The sequence below is a fragment of the Opisthocomus hoazin genome, chromosome 5, assembly GCF_030867145.1.
Source record: "Opisthocomus hoazin isolate bOpiHoa1 chromosome 5, bOpiHoa1.hap1, whole genome shotgun sequence".
Lineage (NCBI taxonomy): Eukaryota > Metazoa > Chordata > Aves > Opisthocomiformes > Opisthocomidae > Opisthocomus > Opisthocomus hoazin.
In genome coordinates, this window is record NC_134418.1 from 57,303,030 (window position 1) to 57,328,974 (window position 25,945).

Below are 25,945 nucleotides of genomic sequence, written 5' to 3' on the forward strand. Positions count from 1 at the left end.
GACCAGAGATCACTCTGAACAGCGACATTGGTCAAACCTGAAGAACAGGCATCATGGGGAAACTTGTTTTGATTGTGCTAATTTGTCATTTGATGAAGGAACTGCAGCTCCAAAGCCAGACTATATTCGTATTGCTAATTTGTAAATGGAAAAAAACCTGAAGTTGTCTCACAGAAAGCAGATGAGGAAATAAACTACTGAAAAAAATTCCTCTGCATACTTTCTTTACAAATACTTTCTCAAAGCCTAATGAATGCAAGACTATTATAAAACGTCCTATGAAATTCAGTGTTTATAGACAGAGAAGGAAAGTAGAGTAGGTATGGAGAGAGAGTATGCAGAGTAGAAAATTACTGACACAGTATTTGCAAAGCATCTATGATGAATGAACTCAGCCTTTGAGAGCTGACCCAAGGAAAAAACAAATTGCTTTATATATATACTTTATAATATACCTAAATGGGATCTCTAAGATCAATGGTTGTCCAACTATAAAAACATTTTTGAGGTCCACATCCCAGTGAATTTTTATTTAGCAGATTAATTTTTGCCAATGCCGGAAAACACTCTTGCCTTCCCAAGATATTTTAACAATCCCAGTGCAACAGAGTGTCAGCCAAATATCTGTAATTCATTTTTCTTTCTGCCAGAAAAAGATTTCTGTTACAGTAACAATAAGTTATGTTGGATAGTAGTTTAAAAACAAAACCTGGTTTGCAAATAATTAATGCCACAATGAAATTGCAAGCATTACCTCTGTGCGACCATTGTGGAATGCAAAGATCCTTCTACAGAGAAGCAAGTTTCACTGCCTTGGGCTTTCAGTGATGTGTTCTTAAAGAGGATAAGACACTATGACAAACAATTCCTCTGCTGACATGTACCATCAAGAGCTTTTTTTTTTTCCCCACCTAAACACATAAAGATAGTGAAAACTTCCATCTTTCCATATTCTTAATTCATAAGCAGTTTATTTAAAAATAATTTAAAGAAAATTTTCTATTCTTCATCTTGGCCATACATATTGTGATGTCAGTTCTCAAAGCCACATACTAGATTTACTCCTCATTTCTTATACTCAAATTGAGATAACCAGTCATCAGAAATTATATTCAAACAGTTTCACTTATGTTTTTGCCACATAAAACAATATCCCAATCCCAAAAATGTAACATTTCCTTTTGGTAAAAAATAATCACCACTACCAAACATAAAGAAAGGTGGCACAGTAATAAGAGCTTCATCCTCATGCCACTATTCTTTCTGTAAATCAGACGAGCTCCCTATTTCTAATGTGAACATTCTGTACTCTATATGTACATAAGTAACTGAATATGGTACCTTTAATAAGATGTATATTCATGCATATATTAAACTAATCCTATTAATAAAAGTAGGCCTCTCAAAAAAAGAAAGCACTGAAGATCAAATTCTCAGCTGACAGAAATTATTCAGGAAAAGACAACATAAAGGCAACCTTTTAAATACTATATACCTGTGTTTCCTGAATTCTGCTTCTCTTCCCCACCCCACAAAAAAACTTTTACAGTATATTATGAATTATTCTGTGATTCATAAACCAAGGTAGCAAATCACTTCTCAACAACCGTTTAAGGGACAGCATTATCCCTGAACAGTAGATGTTGGGCTTTCCGAATTTTGTCTCTTTTTAAACGCTAAGCATTCTTAAAAACTCAAAACTTTCTCAAAAGTCTGAAGACTTGAATGCAAACAAGGCGCCAGTATCAATCAGGCCATCGTTTTATTCATGCTACCTTTTCTGTGGCACTTTTATATAGCCATTTAATTTGGTCATCTACTTGCTACTGGTCACAAAGCAAGCACAAATCAAACAAACTTCATCAGAGTCATTCTGTCTTCAGCTGGGCAGGTATGTGCTGCCTTGCAATGGATTAACACCCTTTCTTACACCTGTGCACCGGACACAGAAGACACGAAAGGCTTCTTCTTTTTCTGTATTGGCTTTTTTAAATCTGTACATAGAAAATTCCACCTCCTCAAGTCAAATATTTGTCCCATTCAATTTAATACTAGGAATCAATCAATTTCTCACTAGGAATAATGAAGCATATAAAATACTTGACAAGCTTCATTGGAAGTCGTGTTTATGCATAGTCCATTAAAATGCACTTGTTTAGGAAAAATTGGCCCAATGAATAGGGCCAAATACAAAGTTATAGGGCTACATGGCTTCTGTTAATTGGTAAGAGCAAGCCGCACTTGTAAAATGCACTCATTTATTTTGATCTAGCTTTATTTATCTGCCTACATTTTTAAACTAACTTCTTCCACCTCAAACTCTTCAGAGATTCTATAATTGAACCCTCCTTCTCCTACTGTGCATGCAACTCCTAGTTTTTATTATATTATGGTCTTTCCACATTCACCTGACAGTAAGTAGTATTTCAGCTAAGGAGCTCACTTCTGATCTATTACAATTTCTTCATTTAAGAAAAAATGTATTTATGAGGTAAAAGGCATTACAAGCCTACAGAACGTAGTTTACTACTTGCTACGTTTATTCTGTGAGCAGTTTCACTCTTTGAAAAGAACAGTATAAATTTGTTCACAGCTAATCGCTACTTTTATAAGTAATATGCACACTCTGTCAGTCTAGCTGGTAATTTCAGAATAAGACACCACAAATAAAGCACTGTTCTTCTTTTAAGTAACTCCTGCTTCACAAGTATTTCTACTCCTGAGGAAAGAAGTAAGGTTTGTGACACTGCAGGTCAGTTATTTCACATTCTTGCATTTCACAGTTGGGTAAAAAACATAAATAAATAAAAAGCTGTTTTAAAGAAAAAAAAATATTCCTGTTACAAAAAAATATAACTTTTCTCCCCTTTTTTGTTTCCCAGCGAACACAATGCTTGATGAAAAAATGACAGTACCAAAGACTTACCTCCCCATATATCATCAGAATAATAAAGCAGCAACAAGCATCACTCTCTGTCCCCACATACACACACTCCCCCTCCCCCCCCTTAATGTGCTTTGGGTGAGTCTACAGAAAGCACCTCTATTCCTAACCAGTTAAACTGATCTTGATATCCACAAAGCCTTTGCAGCTAATAGGAAATTAACCTGAAGAGAAGGAACGGTTTCACACACACACAAGACTAGGAACACAAGCAAAGACCCCAGGGTTGACTGAAGTTCCAAAAAGGATAATAAATCCTTTCTATTGCTGCCTAACATGAACTGTGAAACCACAGAAAAGATGCCCCATTTCTTTGTTGGTCACAAATCTAATTAAACCTCCTCTTCCCCAGACCTCACACTTCATCATCACCAGCATACGATTTCCATTCAGCATTCTTACTTCAACAAGTCCCTCTTCCCAAAATTTCAGCCACCATCTTGTCAGGGGAAGAAATGAAAACATTTTCTAGGCTGACATAAATCACGTGATTATTTCCCTGTACTGCTGATGCAAGTATCTCATTTTACCTTCAGTCTCACACTGTGAGTACCTATGCCTTCATATTCTCACCTGCCACCCTCTTCTTTTACTGTCCGTGTCTATTTACAACTGTATCTACCCCTACTTCTACGGAAAGTTGAACGCAACCAAGCACTGAGCTTGGTTAGGACCTCTGGGTTGTGTCTACTGCCAACTGAAGTATTTACTGCAAAGAAGTATTTCATTAAACATTTTCATGGTGTATAAGTTTCCAGTATTCACCTCTGATATAACTTAGAAATACTACATTTGCTTTTGAGATTTTGCACAATTTAATTTTTCAATATCAAGAGATGCATTTAGCCAGACAGACTTGGTTTGTGTGCTTGGGGGTTAAGTCTTTCTACACTCTATGATTTGGAAGAAACAGCTGAGCGCTGAGGGGTTTTGACTTCTGTATTTAATAGACAAGATCAACATAATTCTGATCTAAACATAGATTTGGAAAACAAGCTTAGAAAAAATACAGTTAAAGTACTGGCCAAGTTTTTATACAGTAAGCTAGAACAGAAACCAGCATTTACAATACATTTTAAAATAAATATTTTGTGTTAAATTCCTTCCAAAAGTGAAAGTTTGAAACAATAACTCAACAACTTCAATATCCTAGAATATCAACAGTTACGGAGGGCACTAAGATACCGTATTTTGGAATATTTTTTATTGTTTCAAAAACAGTCCAGATGCTCACAAAGGCTTACAGATTCACACATGTCTCAAGGCTGATACACACAACTTTAGAAGCCAAATATTTTAGAAGTAATTGACATAATGAAAGAAATTTAAAAAGCTGAAGGATATCTAAAAAGTAAACATGACTCCATTTTGCTCAATTAAATACCTTTTAAAAATGGCATCAGGACTAGAACTAACATAGGTTTTTAAATGGGAATCGTTCAAAGCTGCCCCCTGGGGAAGCTTAGACTGGACATTAAGAAGCATTTCTTCACCAGAGGTTGGTCAGACACTGGAACAGGCTTTCTAGAGAGGTCGTCAATGCCCCAAGCCCGTCAGTGTTTATGAGGCACTTGGACATTGCCCTTAATAATATGCTTTAACTTTTGGTCAGCCCTGAATTGGTCAGGCAATTGGACTGGATGATTGTTGTAGGTCCCTTCCAACTGAAATAGCCTGTTCTATTCTATCTCATTCTGCTTCAGAAATCTGACTAAGCAAATGAAATGCAAATCATGACATCATGCTCTTTAGTTTCACAACAGTAAATAATACCCGTAAAAAAACTGAAAGAACTTAAATGTATAACCTAAACAATACATTAGAACTGCAATCATCACTAATTCTTTTCTGTAGTAAATAGCCGTGACAGCAAGGTGGTCTAATTAGACTTATAGACAGACTGAACAATCCCAGAACTTCCACATACATATAACACAAATTCTGAGTTATCTAAGATGAGACAGAGCAAAGAAAGTGTATCATGTGTGCTATTAAACTAACATTTGCCAGCAAATTAAATTTACTGTGGATAAAAAACAAAGTAAGTTTTAACTAAAACATCCTCTACTTTGTCTCAACTGCTGCGAACATTAGTAAGAGGAAATTTATTTACCAGTTATAGGGGTAATCTGCTTAAAAGCTTGAATTGCATTACTCAAATCCAGTTTAAAAACCCTGACAGATTCAGTGACTATTTTCTTTAGCACGCCAGGTTGGATTTAGTCATAAAATAATGAGAATTAAATTCATATAACAATTATTAGGCTGTACTAGCAAAAGAATCAGGAAACAGAAAACAGTAACACATAGAACAGCAGAGGTAAACATGCAGATATATCCAACTGTAAAGCAAAATCAATTCTCATATCAGAAAATTCCTTATTGTCCTATGTGACTCTGTTGCTCCTGGACTAAAAGCACAACCATTTGGAGTTTCCCTAAATCAGAAAATGGCCTCAGTATCACTGCAACCTTGGGTGGAGGGAGGTGAAATCTCTTTCTCTTAGCACCTTGTTGAGCTATCAAATCTTCATAAAAATTGAACTGAAAATCATTTCAGATATGGACATCATCAGTAACTATTTCAGCAAATGTGAAAAAAGAGAGACCAAGCACTCACATAGGTAGGAAGCAGCAAGGGTTGATATTTTCCCCGAGTCAAACCAAGCCCAAAAGACTCTTTCCAGCACAAAATTTCCAAACATAGATGCAATACGTTGTTTTGTGTGTTATGCATCTTTTTGAAAATCTTCTTTCAAATAGAGGAAAAGAGGTATCTTGACAAATGTATGAACTAAGACTTACAGCCAAAACCCTGAGCATTGGAAATACACAAAAATGTTTATTCACTTCTGACAAAATACTGGAACTTGTCACAGAAATTCAATTAATATAATTCTCCCTAAGCATTTCATCAGTCAGACTACAAAGCCATTTTATCATAAGAAGTATATTCAAAAGATCCACATAAAGTCTGAAGAAGCATGATGTGATGTTGACAGATGCAAACCAAAGTTTTGTGTCGTTTTGGTTTTTATTTCCACGCGAAAGGAAAGAAAGGACCAGTAAGTAAAGCAGGGCATACGACTTCCCAGTAAAGAGTTCTCTCAGGACAAAACCAGAGGCAAACAGTTCATGTAAGAACGATGGACACTTTATATAAAACTATAAATCTACTCATGGTACACATGAGGGTTTTTTCATGGCTTTGTGAACTACACACAGATCCAAATCGAAAGAAAGCAACTCCAAATTTGATCTTATTTTTATAGCCTGTATATTGTAGGTAGGAATACATGCTTGTATTTACACAGTTAAATATTTAAAACAAAACAAAGAGTATTTTTTGTAAGTGCCTATAGCTCTTCAGTGATTCCTAACATATTCTGTGAGGAATTTCACATATTGGTCATTGAAGAGCATCTATACGTTGCACATATACTTCTGTATTCTTTAAATCAGAAGTTCTATGCCACTGAGGCTAGACTGACTCCAGCAGCTACGTTTTCTTATTTACATGAAAGAACACAAACCTTTTTCTTTCCTGTAGAAAGGAGATACCATCCACTAACTTCTTACTGTCTGGTAGTATGTACAAGACCCTTCAGAGGAAACTCTACTGTGTGGTGGAAGAGGTATTCAATATTCACAACACCAGTGAAAACAAACATTATGATAAATCTTTTTTTTTTTCTCTGTAGAACTATAGCTACTATGCAACAGACTGCCCTGTAATCTAGCAAAGCAAACCACCCCTACAGGGCAGGGAACACTGCCACAAAAGGGAAGACTCACTCACATGTAGCTAACAAACATTGCTAATGAATATTATTTTCATCAGAATAAAATCACAGCTGCTGCTGCTTTGGGAGACACAGTCCACATACAGCATTCATGCAGATTATATTAATGTCATATAGTCAGAATTTACTGTTCTAGATATGAAGAAAAGTTCAGGAAAGTAGGAAACTGGGAAAAAATATAGTTCAGGAAGCAAGGTCAAGTTTTTATTCCCAGTTTGGTCATTAGCTGCTGATCACCTGAGGGAAGTCATCTCATTATGCGTTCCAAACAGACCAAATTTTAGAAGAGATTTAAAACTGCTTACCTGTTTTACGGAGCTCTGAAATACACTGAAAAGTGACATATTTTCCTGCGAAACAGTTAAGTGGCTTCACTAGAAGAAGGCAGTGTTAAATACATATGCACATACCTAAAACCCCTTACCTTCCCCAGGACTGACTGCAGATGGTAGATTGGTCCAGTCTAGGGTCCAGTCAGGGTCCGGATGAGGAGAAAACTTTGCTTCAATACCATTTTCCTACGTGAAAGGAGGGAAAAAAAACAATAAGACCCTGATCCTTTACCCACTGAAATTGGTAGCAAAATTCCCACTGAATTTAATGGCATGAGATCAAACTATGCAACTCTTTCAGCCTAACTGAAATTAAAAAGGTTGCTGACTCTACATTATACGGGATTCAAATTATGTATTTCATTTTCACAAGAAAGCCCTGTTAATTTTCTTTAGCAAATGCTGTCAGCCTCTACGCAAAGAATATTGAGAGTTATGGAACATGATGGAGAGTTTTCTTTAACAAAACTCATTAGGGTTCCCAGATGTTCAAAGCTCTAATCAAACAGCAAAAAAAAAACAACAGAAACATGAGAATAATGAAGCCAAACATAAAAAGTCACTTTTTTTTGGTCATCCTTTATATAAATATTTTAAAACAGGAATACAATTCAAACAAAAATTTGCTTTGATCATTCAGAATTATTGAAAGGGCTTCCAGCAGTCCTATCTTTGCTCAACTCCTGAATGGGTCAAATATCATAACAGAGTGAAAAAGTAAAATTACTTCTAAGTCAATGCATATCAGACAGAAGATGGGCAAAAGGTATCAAACTGTTCCAGGCTGTCAGCTTCCACAATTCTAACATATTTCACCTATTCTAAATCAAGTAGAATATTACTATTAAAAATAACTCATTAAAAAGCTTAAATTACCTTTAACTTAGTCATAGTTGGCCTTGGACCACCTATAAAATGACAGTTGTCATTCTCTTCTAATTCATCAGGAACTGAAGAGAAGTCTTGTAGCTGTTCCTCTGGAGCAGACATCAACTCTGGAAGCTGGAGAAGCTCCATATTGCATTTGCCAGCAGCTTTCTTTACTCCAGGTACTTCTTGAACTCTTCGATACCAACTGGATATCAGAGGCAAATTTACCAGATTTTTGCCTTGGTTTTTTCTGGAAACCTAGAAAAATAAAATTAAAAGGTTACGTGCTACTGTAAATTTCTTACTACAAGCCATAAAAAAGCATGAACTACAGAAATGAGCTCAACTCTATGCCGAGCATGCGCACTCATAGCAGGATGGTAATACAAAAAGCTAGCTAGTTAAGAGCTCAGACCTGCAGGTGGAACTGCCAGTGGCCATTTAGACTTTATCTGCAATTCCTATTTGCTTAATTGGTTTATGTGACCAATTTTAATCATGATTTCAGTCAGCAACAGGAAAACACAATTTAAATAATATTCTTAATTATCTGCTATTTCCTAACAAGGGAATGATTTATTTTGGTTGGTAATCACAAAAAACCCAACCCAGTAATTTGAAATAAATACTGAACTATAAGCAAGACATTATGGTACCTGAGTGATCTTCTTTCCCGCAGGCACCATGCAGCCCTTAAGCTCATCTACTGACAGCTGGTTTGCCAGCAACTACAAGCCTGAAATACCTTTGATTACAAGGTAACAGCAAAACAAGCAGAGGCATACACCGACCCTGGTCTTTATTGAAGTCTATGCACCACATCTATGACTTTTCTCCACTAGCACTGAATCCAAAACTTTTTTTTTTTTAAATCATATATTTACTCAAAGTTTTTTACCATCTTGACTTTGTATTTTTATACAAAAATAGTAACTAGTATATTTCTTTTCTGAATTAAGTATGTATGATGGTGAGATAAAGTGGCTCTCAACAGAAATTAGAATTCAAAGTGTAAAAAAAAAATTCTGAAGTAAGAATATGATGCACATATCACAAAAAAACATACCCAAATCACATTTTTATATGAAGACCAGCTAATTTTAAAAAGGATGCATTTGGTGAACTTATGTAATTTTTGTTCAGGCTCCCTAATGTTTTAGAACAGTGAAGATCACCCTCTTACAGGAGAGATTTTGATGTCTCCATCCTTAGAAGACACTCAAAACCTGACTGGGCACGACCCTGGGCAACCAGCTCTAGCTGTTCCTGCTCTGAGAAACAGGGTTAGACAAGATGATCTCCAGAGGTACCCTCCAACCTCAAATATTCTGTGATGCTGTACCTGCTTCAAGCAGAAAATTAAAAATTAAAACAGGAAAAGGCAGAAAAGGTCGTGCAAAAACAGTGCTCCTCCACATATCTGTCCTCAGTGTGGAAATAGAAATTGGTAAAGAACACTTGAAAGGACAAAAAATTTCAAGCAGCTTTCTTGCATGCTGTGTTTATAATGTTCTTAGGGTAATCACAGGGTAATTTTAGTATCTAATTCAATATCCTAATGGTAACACAGGCAGAAATACACTAATTCAGTTAAGGAAGAAGTCTTCTGGAAAGCAATTCTAAGAGGCACTGTTACACTTGATAACAAGTGTTCGAAATTGTATTTTTAAAAGTGAATAGTGGTTTCTCCCACATGGAGAACGGAGCTTTTGTTAGTCTTCCATTAATTTTAAACAGTCACAACTAATAGAAAGCGTAACAAAGCTAACCTCAGAGAGATAACAGAAATGGAATGAGGTAATGAAAAACAACTCTTCAGCTTCATTATCTTACTTTTGGTAATTATAATTACAATCAGCTAGTCAAGTCTCCTCATATTTATTGTACGATACTTTCCTGACACATACCTGTTGAAGACTTTATTATTATTCACACCCTTAAAGCAAAGTGGAAGTGCAACTATAAGGATTTTTCTGAAATATAGTCAAGGAAGTCCAGTTATATAAGTGATAAATAACACTTTAATACAGAATTAAACTTTGGTGCTTCCATCAACAAGAGCAGTTTCAACCCACTGCCTGCAAGCAGCTTTCAGATGCCAGTTATTCAATTTCAACAATATGGTATAATTGCTTAGAAAACAACGATTCACCAGAGAACAGAAATAACGCAACATTATCCCAGAGCTCTTATAATTTAGGTAAAAATGAAACTGAAAAGCCAGTGTTTTAGGACAATCCTTGATGGAAGCTAACACAAATGTATTACACAATATATAGTTTGCAAGCTGCAAACCACCAGAGCTCTAGGGCCACACATGAAAAACAACTAAGTACAGCATTCTCAGCTGCTCATGGTACATCTACAGAACAATTCCAACTGGATTGCTGAAATCAATTAAGCATCTGGTCCAAGAATCATTTCATGCCTAGCACCAGTAAATCAAACATTACTGTAAAAAGTTATGCTCTTCTTATTTAAAAAGGCATTGAAAAAATAAAGAGGACTGAAATACATTAAAGGTTTTAAAACAGTAGCAAAGCATTTTGTCTTACTACTTTTTTTAGTATCATCCATGCAGAAGTTGCTGTTAATCCTCAGTTACATGATTTGCAAAACAAACAAACAAAGCAAAGGTAAATTAATAACCACTTCTGTAAAATAACTCATGATCTTAATTCAAAGGTAGCCATATTAACCTACTTCGGGACTCCCATATTGCTATCGTCATACAGAAATCCACTGGGGACGATGATCCTGGTTAAAGAAGCTATAAATTGGACATTTGTCACATATTAATGGTCACTAGTAATTATCTTGATTTTAGAGATTGTTTCCCTGAATCTGACTGACAGCATCTTCTCCTGGAATTCCATTTGTTTTCAAACACCATAAGGCAAATTTGGCAAAAAAAACTTGCAAAATCAAAATGCAAATACCAATTTCACTCAGAGATCTTCTGGAAACAGACACCAGCTTAGCTATCAATCTCATAGAGTAACTGCAGGAATACTGGTAGCAGGCAAACTCATTGTATCATTTTATTGTCACGGGAAACAAAGACAGTTGTCATTTCCTTAACTCTTTTCTATGTATATATCCTCCTAAAACTAAGTACACAGATTGTGCTGAGCAAGACTCTCACACAGCCTTGCCACAGAAGTTTTTCCCACTGTAAAACTAGGCCAGATAAATTTTGTACAGAATGAGATATCCACAACAGATTCAATAATCAAGTGACTAAGACTCTCCCCTACAAGAGGGGTGAAATGAGCTTTTAAAAGATCATTGATCTAGAGGTACAGACACATGAATATTTCACCTATTCAAATTACAGTCAAGTTGACACAACCAAGAGCCTGGCAAACTGCATCCTGGAGTGCAAGAGCTTCTAAGATCAGCTTTGCCACTTGCGACAGTGTTTCTATAACGATATTGTATGTCAGGGAGCAAGATTCATTCCCCAGTGTTCCACAGCCCATGCGGTGCCCTGACTGGCAGCTGTGTCAGTGCTTTTCCTGTTTTATCTTGGTGCAAGTCTTTGCAGGTTTCAAATTCCTCTATATACAGACTGGGAGACCTTCTGAGATCTCCAAACACATCACAAGACGCAAAATAATCCTACGCTCTGAATTAAATTTTGCATATAGCCACTATATACAGTGTCCATATTACTTTGCTGGCACACACTGTTTTCGCTCATTGTGCTGTGAAAATCTCTTGATGTGAAGGAAAACGACAAGGATGAAGACAATTGAAAACAGCCATTGGTGTTTGTCCAGTATTGGGAATGTGCTAGGCTGACTGCACAGGATAAAAGAGACAAAGGCATCTTTGAATAGTCCACACATTTCGCATTTCCAAAATACTCACACAACCTGGTAAAAAAACATTCAACTCCCCTAAAGGAAAGTGAGGACTTTTTATCAGTATGTTATTGGACCACACAGGTAACACAAGAAGGTATTAGAAAAAAAAATTAAGCAGCCAATCTCATAGGACTGCAAGGAGAATTGTAATTGTTATAAACTTCACTCCAAGAGCTTCTAGCAACCTAACGTTTTCCAAGAAACTTCTCCTTTCGCTGCAGTAAACAAAGGACCTTCCACAAACCCTGGAAAACAGTTTAGTAGCAACAATACCATGAATGACAAAACTACGGATTACTGAAGTTTCAGGGGCTGAAGCACATTCCAAAGCAGCTGGCTCCCCAGACACATCTCATTTCTGAGCAGTGTCGCAGTGATCAGTCCTTGCTTGAAGAAGAATACAGACTAAGTTTTATCAAAACAAAACTGCACAGAAGAACCGAAGGTCTGCTGATATGTAGGTACTATGCTGTCCTAGGCACCCATCTTCATCGACAGATGGGCAACAAAATGGGCTTATTTTGTGGGAGGGCTTGATAAAAGCCAGGTTGGCTACACAGGAATGTTTCCTCCCAAACAAAGTCATTCCTAAGAACTAGAAGAAAACAACAGCAGAGATTAATTAACCTATCATGAGAAGAAATAAGTAAATCAGGAAGTCATAGCACACCATATTTCAAAAAGAAATATTTGTAGACAAAAAAAATTTCTCAAGAGAATCTCAAGAAATTACACACCAGTAGCATAAACAAACAAGCTTTTCGAAGTCTTTCCCTAGTCAATACCCAGGTATCTCTTCAGCTCTAGTATGGGTAAGGAAAGTCACGGATTTACACCTCTAAAAAGCCACCAAAGTCCCTGAATCTCTCTCCATTCACTGCCTCCCTAAAAGGCATTCTTACTTCCTTAGAAGGTAATTGTTTTCTTTTAGGCGTATCTGTCCATGTCAAGATAAAGTCACACAAAGTTTCAAGGTTTTGCTGAAAATTCCAATTCAGATAATATCCATGTAGTAAAAGTACAACAAACTGGGCAGGAATTCATTTTCCCTTGCCCTCTAGTACACTGAAACAAAATCATAATAGGTTCATGCTTACCTACTTTTTTCCTATGCATATTACTATGTACTCTAAGTGTCCATTTTAAATCTCTTATGGGGGACATCCCTTCTAGCATGTTAAAATTACTACACCATTATCAACCCTCCTTCCTTTTAGAATTTGCAATTTATGATGGAATCAAAATTTCAAATCTCAAAAAATTTCTCATGGGTAAAACAGTCTAATTTTAGTAAATATCCGGTGAGTCATGGTCACAAATGTACACTAAATGTACACCAAATTTACAAATGTACACTAAATCTGAGCAAGAAAATAGGTTCACACTTGCCTACTTTTGCTTTATGCACATTGGAATGTACTTTAAGTGTCCATTTTAAGTATTTTCATGGAGGAATTTCTTGGGCAACTTGGTGCCAAAATATTTCAGTATAATATTTTAACACTTAACAGTGTTTATTAAGTATTGAGATGCCATGTATTTAAAAGCAATTTTGGTGACCTCACCAATCGCTGGGGTTTTTTTGTACAAAACCAAAGACAAATTTTCTATTTCAGGTTAAGTTCACACTGCAAATGCCACAATATATTTTAAATTAACACATTTTACCACTTTCCAGTTCTTAAAAAAAAAAAAAAAATACATATACACTACTAAATATTTACAGAACTTGTGGTCTTACCAAGAACTGATGGATGCATGGCAAAAGCACTATATCTGCCAAGGTAAAATAAAGCCCTTCTGCAAAAACATGGTCCAAAAGTGGAAGGTCAGCGGATTTTGTTCTCCTGATGTGAGGGGTCTCTCTGTTGACTGCACCTGACCCTTCCTGGACAAGCAGCTTGGAGAAAGCTATGCTCAGTTCCAAACTTGGGAGTGGACGTTCATGCATTTCCACTGTTTCTCCTTCCTCTGTTTCTTCTTTACCAAGTACAGGCACTGCAGCCTTGGCACCTGCCTTCTGCTGTTGAAGTTTTTGCCTTCGAATTTTGTCATCATTATGCACTCGGACAGGTTCTCCAAGCTTCCTTTCAAGCTGTAAAATGTCAGGAGGAATAGTCTGACAATGCTGAGGAGATGCCGTCAAAAACTCTTCAACAGCCAGAGGTATGCTGATCTCACAAAGTCTGGTCCACTGGCTAACCTGTCAGATAAATTTATGTAATTAATGTCTCTACAGAAAGAGAAACAAAATCTAGGGTACCTTTTTATCCACTTTAGGCAAAGAAATTCCAGCTTTAAATACATTCTTTGATAATCTTAGAAGCTCAGATATTCTGTATTACTTTTGCAATAGCAGAACTAGGAAGCTAAATCTTACATATAACAGAATGAACAGTTATCCAGTATAGCATATTTTTATTTCTTATTATTGGCATAAGATTAGGGTGACTGTGTAACTCATGAGAAACAAAGCTGTGATCAATTTATATATGTCATCGCTACCAAGCGCTGGCAATAAAACCAGATTACACCAAACAGATTTCGAGCGCATTTATTTTACAGAAATGCATTGTATTATTAGTGGCTTTTTAGCACGCAACATCAAAAAACTTTAGCCTAATCGAAGAGCACCTTTAAAAAAATGACTTATTTTTTTCATCCTTGTTGTCTTTTTCTCATTATCTGTACTTAAAGATTTTAAAACTTTAAAACTCTTGTCTTTTCTTATTCAGTTTACTCCCTTTGCAGCCATCTGAAATATGGAATCAAGTTTATCAGCAGTTCCATGAAGAGATTAGAACCAGAAGTTTCTGGAGGATGTCTTTACGCTTGTGCCAGATGGACTAACACAGGAATATGCTTTCCCAGATCTGCTGCTCACCAACAGGGACAAACTGGGTTGGAGGGACAGTAATCAATGGCAACCATGGTTGGAGTTCAAAATCCTGAGAGAAGTGAGGAAGGCAAGTCTAGATGGATGAGCTGCCAGATGAGCAAAATGCTATGCAATAAATGGGCTGAAAAACCAGCTCAAAGGGCACAGTGGTTAATGGTTCACACTCTACCTGAAGATCAGATAGAAGTGGAGCTCTTTAGGGGTCTATGCTGAGGGCTTTCCTATTTAATTATCTTTATCAGTGACCTGGAGGGGGAGATGGAATACACGTGCTTCAAGCATGACAGTGAGTTGAGCAGAGCAGTCAGCAAACTCCAAGCAACAGCTGCCACTCCCACGGGCCAGCCCAGACTAGAGAACGGGCTGACAGGAACTGACATGAGACTCAGTAAAGCATCCTGCACCTCGGACAGACTAAAACCCTGTAATGCTACAGGCTAGGGACTGACCACGTGGCCAGGCAGCAGTTCTGCTGAAACGACTGTGGATATCCTGGTGAGCATAAGCTAAACATAAGCCAGCAGCGCACCTTGGCAGGGATGAAGGCTAACAGTATGTGGTGCTCTTGAAATAAAAATCAACAATAAATTAGGCATTTTAGTTTACTTTAAACTGCAAGAGCTGTACTTTATAACTCATTGAAACTACATTGCTAGACATGAAACAAAGATCTGACCTATTTTTTGAATTTTAAGGTTCTTTTTGTGCTGCTAAAAAGTAGTATCTTTACAAAGAATAATAATTCATCTTTATGACAAAATACAGATACTTCTCCAGTGAAGAAATTTCATTTTCTAAGTCAATTAAGTTTCTTACTAAAAAAACATAGTTTATATCAATATTAAGAGTCTACTTAGGAGTATTTAATGCTTATAAAAAAACCCTACTAATCCATCTAAGAGAAACAGATGCACTCACTTCAGCACAGGCTTTTAAGCAGGTCTTCTTAAAGCCTAAGAGTTCCAAAACATCCTTTTTAGATGGATCTGTCTCGTATGTTTTCAGTATTATATGCCTTAAGACAACAGAAAGCCCAGCTCGGCAGAACTTGCCATCTTTCACAACAACAGCAGGTAAACAGCAGCTCTGCACAACCAGTGGAAGCTGACATCTGGAGATTAAATGGACCTCAAGATCACCAAGGAGGTTTTTTGTCACAAACTGATCATCCACATCTTCACCGGTTGGCACTAAAAAAATTTTGAATAATCTGCAGTCACAGTAGGATAGCAAAAACAGTGAAATAGATGTATGAAGAGGAAAGATACTATCACTGTATTGATGAGAAAAACCCAAATATAAATGTTCTTCAGCGACAATATCTTTCATCTTCCTTCTGAGCTGAAGTTCCTGAAATAGAAATCAGAACACAACATTCACAAAAGAACACAGAATTTAGAATAAAAACCAGGGTTTGAAACAGTGGTCCTTCCACTATCTGTTAAAACTGATTTTAACATAAGACACGATTAAAGACATCCTGCCTGAATAAGTGGACTGCAGGCCCTTCTTGAGAGAAAAGAACGGTTTCATGTATACACTGTTTCTTCACATAAATATCACTGATGGGGAAACGATCTGTGTAAAAATTTTCTTACATTTTAGTGTATTTCCGATATTAAACAAAACATCTCAAACCAAAAGAAAATATTTCCTTTTAAATATTTTAGTGTATAAACATTTTATAGGAAGGTTGTTTTTTTAAAAAAAATCAATCATCTCCCACAACATTAAGCATGTACTATTGAAAAAACAAGTTCCTGAGCACATATCTACAACAGTCAGTTTCCTAATGCACACACTTGTCTTTCTGTAACTGTTAGAAGGCATATACAGAGAGAGTATTTAGGCCATAGGAAATAATACAGGTTTCTGTATTAAAACTTAATTTAGAGCCTGGTGAGATACTAACCGAAGGTTAAGAAGACACATTAGAAAAAAAATGTTCATTTGAAGAACACTACATGAACACCTCAAACACGCAACTACTTTAAAGCAATTAAATACAACAGTAACATAGATGAAATTAGTGTATTCTCATAAAGCTAAAATTTAAATTAATTTTCCATATACTTGGCTGAAAAATTCCTACTAAACTAGTCCATACCAGTTTAATATAAAACAATTATGCAATAAGTTTTTTTGCTCCATCACTCAATAAGATTGTCCATTAACGTATAAATCACAACTTGTATTGAAAAGCTTTAGACACTAGATGGCACTCTTAAAACAAGCATTGTAGAAGAAAGCTTTATTATAGTAAGAGAAAGAAATCTGAACGTTGCTAAGAAAGGCCAGCATGTTTTTTATATGCATACACACATATATATATATAAAGCACAAGTGCCATTGGAACAGCATCAGTCTTTCAAATAACTGTCCAGATTAATAAGGTCTCTGTATAGTTACATGAATATGATGTAATATTTAAAAAGCAAAAAGGGGTTTCATTTGATATATCCAGATTATTGGATTATTCTTTTTTCCTGTAGATGTGTACATCAAATTTACTATTTCATATCATCTATCACTGAGCCAAATCAATTGTCCAAAAAGAGGCAGTGGAAGAATAAAAGTCCACGTGACATTAAGTAAAGATCATAATAATGACTGCTATAATGCAGTATTTTTAAACCATTACATTACATGACTTTGCCTCAGAACAACAGTGGCTCAACACAGTAGTACTGTTGCTTTTCTTTAATTAATACACCTGCCACACTAAGAATAGTACAATACATAATGAAATACTTTCCAAAAGCTATTTTATTTGGATCAATCTTGACAGTACATAAGACAGATTCAATACCATCAGTACAGCTCTGTGGAAGAAACTATACAGTGAAGGTACTGTCGAGGAGATTAGTCAAGAAGAGTTAGTCTTACCTGCTAAATCCATAGGTACTAGCAATTAAACTCGTATCCTCTACTATAGTACTACTTTGAATATTAAATAGCACCCTCATATGCATTTGAGTTGTTTTTATTTTCCTCTTGAACCCATGGAGCATACAACCCCATCTATTCCTGGACACTCTAGCCACTCAGACATACACATTCACCTTACAAATCACTTCGCTGATTTTCGTCTTCTTGTTGACCTTATTGGACAGGATTTTTCTATAAACTGTTACATAATCAGCTTTTTTGGTCATTATCATGCTGTACAGAACTGCTAAATATTTTGGTAAATTCTGAAGCAGTTTCTATTTCCAAAGTATACTATTATGCAGTTTCCATCTGTTAATCACCTGGTCTTATAGACCTGATATTCTAAATCCATCACTCAGGACTGCACAAGTGAAATATTAACCTTTTCACCACACAGGTAGTCTCAGTAGGTACACCAGCCCTTGCTCACTTTCATCCAGAGTGGCAGCTCTGAAGCACTGTTTCCCCACAGAGGATAATATATCATTAGACTAAAAATGAAAAATAAATACTTGAACAATGCCCAAACATAGGTACTACTTAATCAGACTGCTGATTAAAATTACAAAAATGTCCTGCTATGAAAACTGGCAGATGAAAGGGTGAACACTTGTCAATGTGAATTCTCCTCCAATCTGTTGAACAAAATTACTTCTACCCAGTAGCAATGAGTAACAGACAGCAGCCGTCAGTCAGTTCCAGAGGCAGTAACTGATTGGAAATAATGACTTGTTGGTTATTGCTCTGCTCTGTATTCAAGCCAGTAAATGCCACAGCTGACACCATCTTATTAATCCACCTGTCTCCTTGAAGTTGGAAATTTGACTTGAAATCTGTCTGGTCAAATTCAACTATTCCTATCCTCAGGTACACAACTATCATATACAGAGGTCAGACAAACCAGATAGACCAATACTGGTGAAGCTTGCTGAAGCAGGATAAGCAGATGTTGCCCAGAACTACCCACTCCATTCTCTTGACAGTGTCAGAAAATGGGAAAATGCATGCAGACCGCTTTATTTAGTCCACAGTATCTTAACTTAAAAGTCACTTCCCTCCACGATTTTAGCTAAGGGTCTGGATTTTGCACTGAAGCAAAGATACACTCAGGAATGGTCTAAATGACTTGAAAAGCAAATCTCTGGTTCACAGCTGGGACAGACAGCTTGAGGGTGGTTACTAACTTCTGCAAAACTCAGAGCAATTTTTTGTAAACATACACAGTAATTTACCACTACTCAGCAGCAATAAGGTAAACTATACCAGAGAGACTGAATTATTTTTCTGAACTTCAATGAAATTCTACAAACACAGAACACAGAAACTGTGACATTCACGATCTACTTACACAGCAGTGCTGCGCTCACGCTGTAAAAACAGAACAGTTTGCAGGACTGAGAACGAACTATTTTGAGGAGGGGAGGAAGGAAGGGCCAAGATTTTTCCTTCCCTTCAGCCAGAGAAATAAATTAATTTTGTTCAGCATGTAGCCGCAAAAGTGTCCGTATAAAGGACATGGTAGAAACGTGCAACTGCAGGTGACAGGGAGCCCAGGAAATTACTTGTTTTGACAGTGGCTCAGTCCTAGATAGCATCAACTGGTCTTAGTGTCGCACACTGGATCACCTTAGTACCCTCTAACCCCAAAACCTGTCAGTTATACCTTCTCCATAGAGTCAGTTCAGGCTCCAATTTGGTTATTTCTTGTACTCTCCTTCCCCTTCCTCAGGTAAAGCCACGTCACACAGGCTTGGTAGTGCCTAAAATTAGCTTAGATTGCCTATGAGAGGGGTTCTCACTTAAGACTGTCCAGTACAACACAAGTTACTGTACTCAGTGGCTCACAGTCCTCCAGTACCTGCCTGTAATTATCTACTCATGAGCCCAAAAGGACAAAAAAGTTCTCCAGTAACTCTCCACAGAATGGTATGATTCACCTCCATGAAGCACAAAGAACCAGTGAGCAGGTCTACAGAAGTAAGCATAATGCTCGGCACGATTTGAAGTTTAGCTGTTCAAACATAGGTTTGAACCCCATAGCTACATCAAACCCAAAATAAAAAACAGCTTTCACTGCTCATTGACAAGATTCTCAGGGCTCTTAGGGAAGTTGCAACATCTGCTGTTGAATTTTCTGATACATAAAAAAGCCATTTCTACATTTTCTTCTAGTTGGATAGGCAGTTATTTTTAATATGTTTTCCAATATCTAGATTCTCCTTTACCTAGGTTGTGTGCACACACTTTTGTGTGCTGTTGATAAAAAGCTGCATTTATCCCAAAAAAGCAAAAAATTTAAAACACTACTTATTCCTAAAACATTCACTACCTACTCAGATTTTTTTTAAAAAGTACTCATAAAAAGTTTTAGAGAGGGATTGTCATATTAAGGTGCAGCAGGAGGAGAAGGGTTAAGCTAAAGCAGCTGTTTTGGTTAATTGCTGTCCCTACATGGGAGGAGTAAGGGAAAATCCAAAAATGAAAATTATGGTCAGTATTATGAGAATTTCCTTTTTAAGGAATCACATAAACAGTGACAATATCAATACAGCAACAATTAATCATTCCAGTTAATAATTCCAAACCAAATAAAAACAAACTGTAAATTGCTAAATTCTGCAAAAGAGTGCAAGCAATTAATATCTTACACTTGACAGCAGAACAAACTCCAGAATAGGAGATAACTCCAGCTCTCAGCACAAAAATACAAATGTCTGATTTCTTCCGTTTTCAGGGAGAGCTAAGAACACTGCACATTTCATAAGATCATGTCTTAAATCCAAGAATAGGTACTTACATACACAAACGATTTCCAGACCCTGACAAACTAATCTGTCATTTCATTGATTATATGATAGCAATTCATTTCGGTTCATACAGGCAATCAGATCTCTCTAAACTAAAGGCCCTGATCCTGCAAGTACTCATGGCATCTGACCTGAAGGTGTCTTTGCAATATACTGTCCCATTATTTTCAAATATAGCCCTAAATTCTTCTTATATACTACATTACTATTTTTCCTACCAAAGACCCCTTCTCTTCTCAAACTTGCAGTGCTACAACACTGAGGTTGGTTTCCCAGAACCACACTCCCTGTTGTGCTACTGACATGGTCAGTTTAGATCTGAGTTATTAAACCTACTGTGTGGAGTGGAACAAATTCTGTTCTTAATTAGGGTCCATTTAGGACAATAATACTTTACTTTTTCTGCAGCTAACCTTCAATGGATGAAAATATGAGCTTCACTTAGCAGGAAAACAAAAGAAATGTTGCACTTTAAGCTCTTGTTTGCATCCGCCAGCTGTTTCTTTCCTCCTCTGCTATGCCCAGTGTGGTGGTCCAGGGACATGTCTCCTCTACAGTTGCCAAAGAACCTGCATCTAAATTCCAAGGATTCTCAGGATGCAAAGGACTTTTCTTTCCGTCCTCCTTTAAAACAGTCAAAAGTTTAAGGGATTTTTGATTTTTAATGTATTTGCATTCCACATAAGAGATTTCAGAATGCCAAAACACAGCAATTAAGTTAATTTTGTTCATAGATATGTAAGTTGAACAGCCAAATGACATTCTGAATAAAGAAAATCTCTATTAGAGATTCAGTTTCATTGCAGCTATAGAGCTCACAATACATGGGGTAAACACAGAGTAAATTTCAACCTACTTAGAACTTTGTACCACACCAAGGAAAAAAACATGGCCTGAGCTCAATTGCTGAGAAAATCTTTTGTAGATCACCTTCTCCCATTTTCTGACTTCTAAACACAGGTGCCTCTCTCTACCAACTTCAGAAAGCACTGCTGACAGTTCTCCACCTTTATTTTGCATAAAGAACTTACATGGAAGATGTAATTTCTGAACTCATACAGAACTTTCATATAGACTGTGCAACTGCCAAATAATATGCCTACCTTGGTAACTTATGAATTTTTTTTATTCATGTTTGACATGACAAGATTTAGACTAATCCAGAAGGTTTCTCTTGCTCTTACTCCCCTACACATCAAAAACCTCTTCGCCACAAAAAAAAAGATGAAAAGATCATTTAGTGACTACCTCAAAAGTTCATCTAGGAAATTTTCTTCTTCCGCCCCAGACAGATCGTGACCAGCGTAAAGTCACCTGCTACATTCAGAGGGCCCGTATATTGAATTACAGGGTAACCATTCAAACAGAAGATTTTCCTCTTTCCCCATTCAACATTTGTTTCCAGAATTACTAAGATGAGAGCAGCATTATTAAAATATTGTAACAGAGATTTGAGAAATCGATGAAATGCATATGAGCTAATATGAGAAACAAGACTTTTATGCTGGACACAAGCTTTGCTGCATATTTGGCTAAGCTGCAATAACTGCACTCACCAGCACTATCAGAAAGCCATGCCCTAGCTCGCACCAGCAATTCAACTCTCTACGCATGCCACAGATCTCTACTGTCTCACGTTTGACTAGATCACTCCAATATTTCTTCACAACTGGAAGCACCGAATATTCTTCCTTTTCTGCAACCATATACCAAAAATTATTACTCTGACATATTGTTAACTAGTATTTTTCCCTTTTGCCTGAGTTTAAATTTTGCTGTTCCACTCTAGAGAGAAGTTAGCAGTTTTTAAGAAAACTGGAAAAGAACAGGACATATTAACTATGGGGATGTTTAAGAGGGCAGATGTTTTCAGACTATAATGTAAAAGAGAGCTAGCAATGGAAAACCCCACTATGCTTTTTGCATTCTTTTCACAGAATCACAGAATGTTCAGGGTTGGAAGGGACCTCTGTGGGTCATCTAGTCCAACCCTCTCACCAAAGCAGGGTCACCTACAGCAGGCTGCACAGGACCTTGTCCAGGCGGGTCTTGAATATCTCCAGAGAAGGAGACTCCACAACCTCCCTGGGCAGCCTGTTCCAGTGCTCCGTCACCCTCAGAGGGAAGAAGTTCTTCCTCATGTTCAGATGGAACTTCCTGTGCTTCAGTTTGTGCCCATTGCCCCTTGTCCTGTCGCTGGGCACCACTGAAAAGAGTTTGGCCCCATCCTCCTGACACCCACCCTTCAGGTATTTGTAAGCATATATTAGGTCACCTCGCAGCCTTCTCTTCTCCAGGCTGAACAAGCCCAGCTCCCTCAGCCTCTCCTCGTAGGAGAGATGCTCCAGTCCCCTCATCATCCTTGTAGCCCTCTGCTGGACTCTCTCCAGCAGCTCCTCATCTTTCTTGAAGTGGGGAGCCCAGAACTGGACAGAGTACTCTAGATGGGGTCTCACTAGGGCAATGTAGAGGAGAAGGAGAACCTCCCTCGACCTGCTGGCCACACTCCTCCTAATGCACCCCAGGATCCCATTGGCCTTCTTGGCAGCCAGGGCACACTGCTGGCTCATGGTCAACCTGTCGTCCACCAGGACGCCCAGGTCCCTCTCCACAGAGCTGCTCTCCAGCAGGTCCGCCCCAAGCCTGTACTGGTGCATGGGGTTGTTCCTCCCCAGGTGCAGGACCCTGCACTTGCCCTTGTTGAACCTCATCAGGTTCCTCTCTGCCCAGCTCTCCAGCCTATCCAGGTCACGCTGAATGGCAGCACAGCCTTCTGGTGTATCTACCACTCTTCCCAGTTTGGTGTCACCAGCAAACTTGCTGAGGGTACATTCTAACTCTTCATCCAGGTCGTTGATGAAGAAGTTAAACAAGACTGGGCCCAGTACTGACCCCTGGGGGCACCGCTAGTTACCGGCCTCCAACTAGACTCAGCGCCGCTGACGACAACCCTCTGAGTTCTGCCATTCAGCCAGTTCCCAATCCACCTCACTGACCACATGTTGATGTTTTCAACATCAACAGAATCATTCTAATACTTTAATTCCGACGAAAACCTCAAAAAGTATTTTTAACAAAACAGGCCTCTAACGACTGCAACTCATTACATATTTATTTCCTTAGAATAGCATAGCAAAGCACTCAGTCTGCATTTATTTATATTGCTTGTTACTGTAGAAACTTCTGTGTCCCCTCATCACAACAGTAACCGAACGTCTCATTGACTTTCCTCCCAAAAGCCTCATAAGGTGGAAGTTTCCTGTGTTCCTATTACACGTGTGAGAAAGCTGAAGCACAAAGAGAATTTTTAGCTCAACATCACACAGGTAGTCTGTCCTAGAGCAACCCTAAAAATCAGACATTTTCCTTCAGTGTTTTGTTGATTGGTTGGTTGTGGGTATTTCTAAGTCCAGTCTATGAACACAATGTAAAACTACCGTCAGACTGATTTTATTCCCAAGTCAGAGAAACCAAAATAAGTGTGTCCAGTTCTGCCTATAAGTGACTTTACCTGTGTTTCCTTGAACTGTTCCGTGTGAGAAGATAAGGCTTTCTGCAACGTCACTTCAACTGAACTGTCTGGTCCTACACTGCCACACCCCATCCCTCTCCCATCTTTTACCTCAGGGAATTTCTCCTAACACCTTGTCTCTAAGCACAGACATTTATAAAGCCTTGTTTCCTATATTCTTTATTTCTACTATAGTTGGTTTTCCATGCTGTTTTGGCTCTGTAGAGTGCATCTTCCCTGTGGATTCATGCATGGCCTTTCCTTCGAAAGACTTAATAGCCTACCTGGTTGCCCACCCTCTCTTAAGTATTTTCACATAACTACTACTGTTCCATTAAACATGAGAAATTTATGAATCCCTTGGCAGCTTACTAAGACAAAAGTAGCCAAAGACATACACAATAAAACAAAACATGGAACACAGAACTAACAAAACCTACAACACATTACACTATTCACTCACAATGTTTTCCCAGCACTTTTCTTCTTTTTCTCTAATTAGACTCTAAATTCTGTGGGAAGATTTTTTTTTTTAATTCTGTGTTGGCCTTACTTGCAGTAGCCACTATTGAAAAAGGAAAAGGGAGAAGTAATGAACATCACAGGACGTGCAATGTAACTAAAAGATAAATAATGTTGTTTAGCTTTGGTATAAAAAGCACCTCAGCTATTTGAAAATAATAAACATTAAGCAAGTCTACTTTTCACTAGTTGTACTATGTGTTGCCGTTTTCTCTTTCAACATGCACTAAAGAACAGTCAAATTGTTTCACTGAGCTACTGTGTTAACAATGTAATAAAGAAAACTGTTGTTTTAAAAACCTGTTTCCCAGGGAAATGAAAAACTAAAAAATTAAAAATAAGTAAGTACATAAACGTCCTCTTCCTTCCAGTTCCTGAAAATTACCTCATTTATTTGTTGATTATTACACGGTAAAACAGAACTTTTGTTAAATACACACATTAACATTTGAGAATTATCCAACACAGTCTGTCATTTTAAAACACAGTTTAAAATACAGCAAATATTTCACTTAGCGCACAGTACTACTTGTGCTTTGAGGCAGACAGCTCTGGAGGCTGGAGTTACATTTCTACCCAGACAATCACTTTGCTGCATGACTTTCAGGCCACCTACAGCGCACGCAGACAGGGGCACACAAGCTTTTCACGAAGGGCTTCAAACCAGAACTTCAGACAGGTATGGCAATAAAGTAAAAGCTGTGAATGGTTCAAGAAAGTAAGACAGAAGCTACGAAGAGCAGAAGTCAAACTTTAGACCACATATTCAGTTACAGCAGCAAAGACCAGCCCTGAGTTAAAACTGCTTTGCAGACCTACTCCATAAAGCCTCCACCTCAGGCTTCTCTGGGCAGTTTGCCAGCCCAGCAGAACCGGACCTGCGGGCCCACGCTGCACCCTTTCCTTTCTTTCTCTTTATTTCTCTCGGTGATTTTTCCCCCAAAAAAGCCGAGCCACAGTCTCCCAAGTGCCAGAGGAGCGACGCGCAGGCGCAGCGCCCTTCCCGCCACCGGCTGCCAGGGGGTCTCCACCGACAAACGCCTCCTCCGGGGGCTCCCAGCCAACCCTCCCCCACAGAGCGGAGAACTAAGGGCAACGGCGAGGGGCAGGCGCGGCCGCTCCCAGCCGCTCCCAGCCCGGGGGCCCGGACGGGGAGCAAGCGGAAAACCGGGGCTCCCCAGGGCCGCGGAAGGGGGGGCCGACACCTACCGCCCGCCCAGGCCGGCGGGAGACCCCGGGGCCGGTAACGGCCGTGAGACCGGACCCGCCGCTCCCCGAGGGCCCCGTCCCCCCGCGCGCGAGGCGTGTGCCAACCGCCGCTTACCCCGCCCCGCCCGCAGCGCTCTGCCGGCCCCGCAAGCGGCGCTGCCCGGACGCTTCCGCCCCGACTCCGCCCCTTCCTGCGCGCGCCTCTCGCCGGGCCCCGCCCCGGCCCGCGCACCTTCCCCTGCCTACAG

At 38.4% G+C, this 25,945-nt stretch overlaps 1 protein-coding gene across 4 annotated transcripts in view; it reads right to left on the reverse strand.

Annotated features, from left to right (window-relative positions):
• Window positions 1–25,867, reverse strand: part of GSTCD (glutathione S-transferase C-terminal domain containing) — a 79,247-nt gene extending 53,380 nt beyond the window's left edge. For 2 of the 4 annotated variants that reach the window (XM_075421394.1, XM_075421391.1), the window contains exons 1-5: window positions 25,813–25,867; window positions 15,636–16,067; window positions 13,560–14,021; window positions 7,956–8,207; window positions 7,172–7,265 (exon numbers count right to left, since the gene is read on the reverse strand). In XM_075421394.1, the coding sequence (XP_075277509.1) occupies window positions 7,172–7,265; window positions 7,956–8,207; window positions 13,560–14,021; window positions 15,636–16,046 (1,219 nt within the window). In that variant the 5' untranslated portion in view covers window positions 16,047–16,067; window positions 25,813–25,867. Of the gene's footprint in view, window positions 1–7,171; window positions 7,266–7,955; window positions 8,208–13,559; window positions 14,022–15,635; window positions 16,068–24,429; window positions 24,449–25,697; window positions 25,717–25,812 lie in introns of those variants that run through there. The other 2 variants (XM_075421393.1, XM_075421392.1) reach the window with 2 other exon arrangements.
• Between the last annotated feature and the right edge of the window lie 78 nt (window positions 25,868–25,945).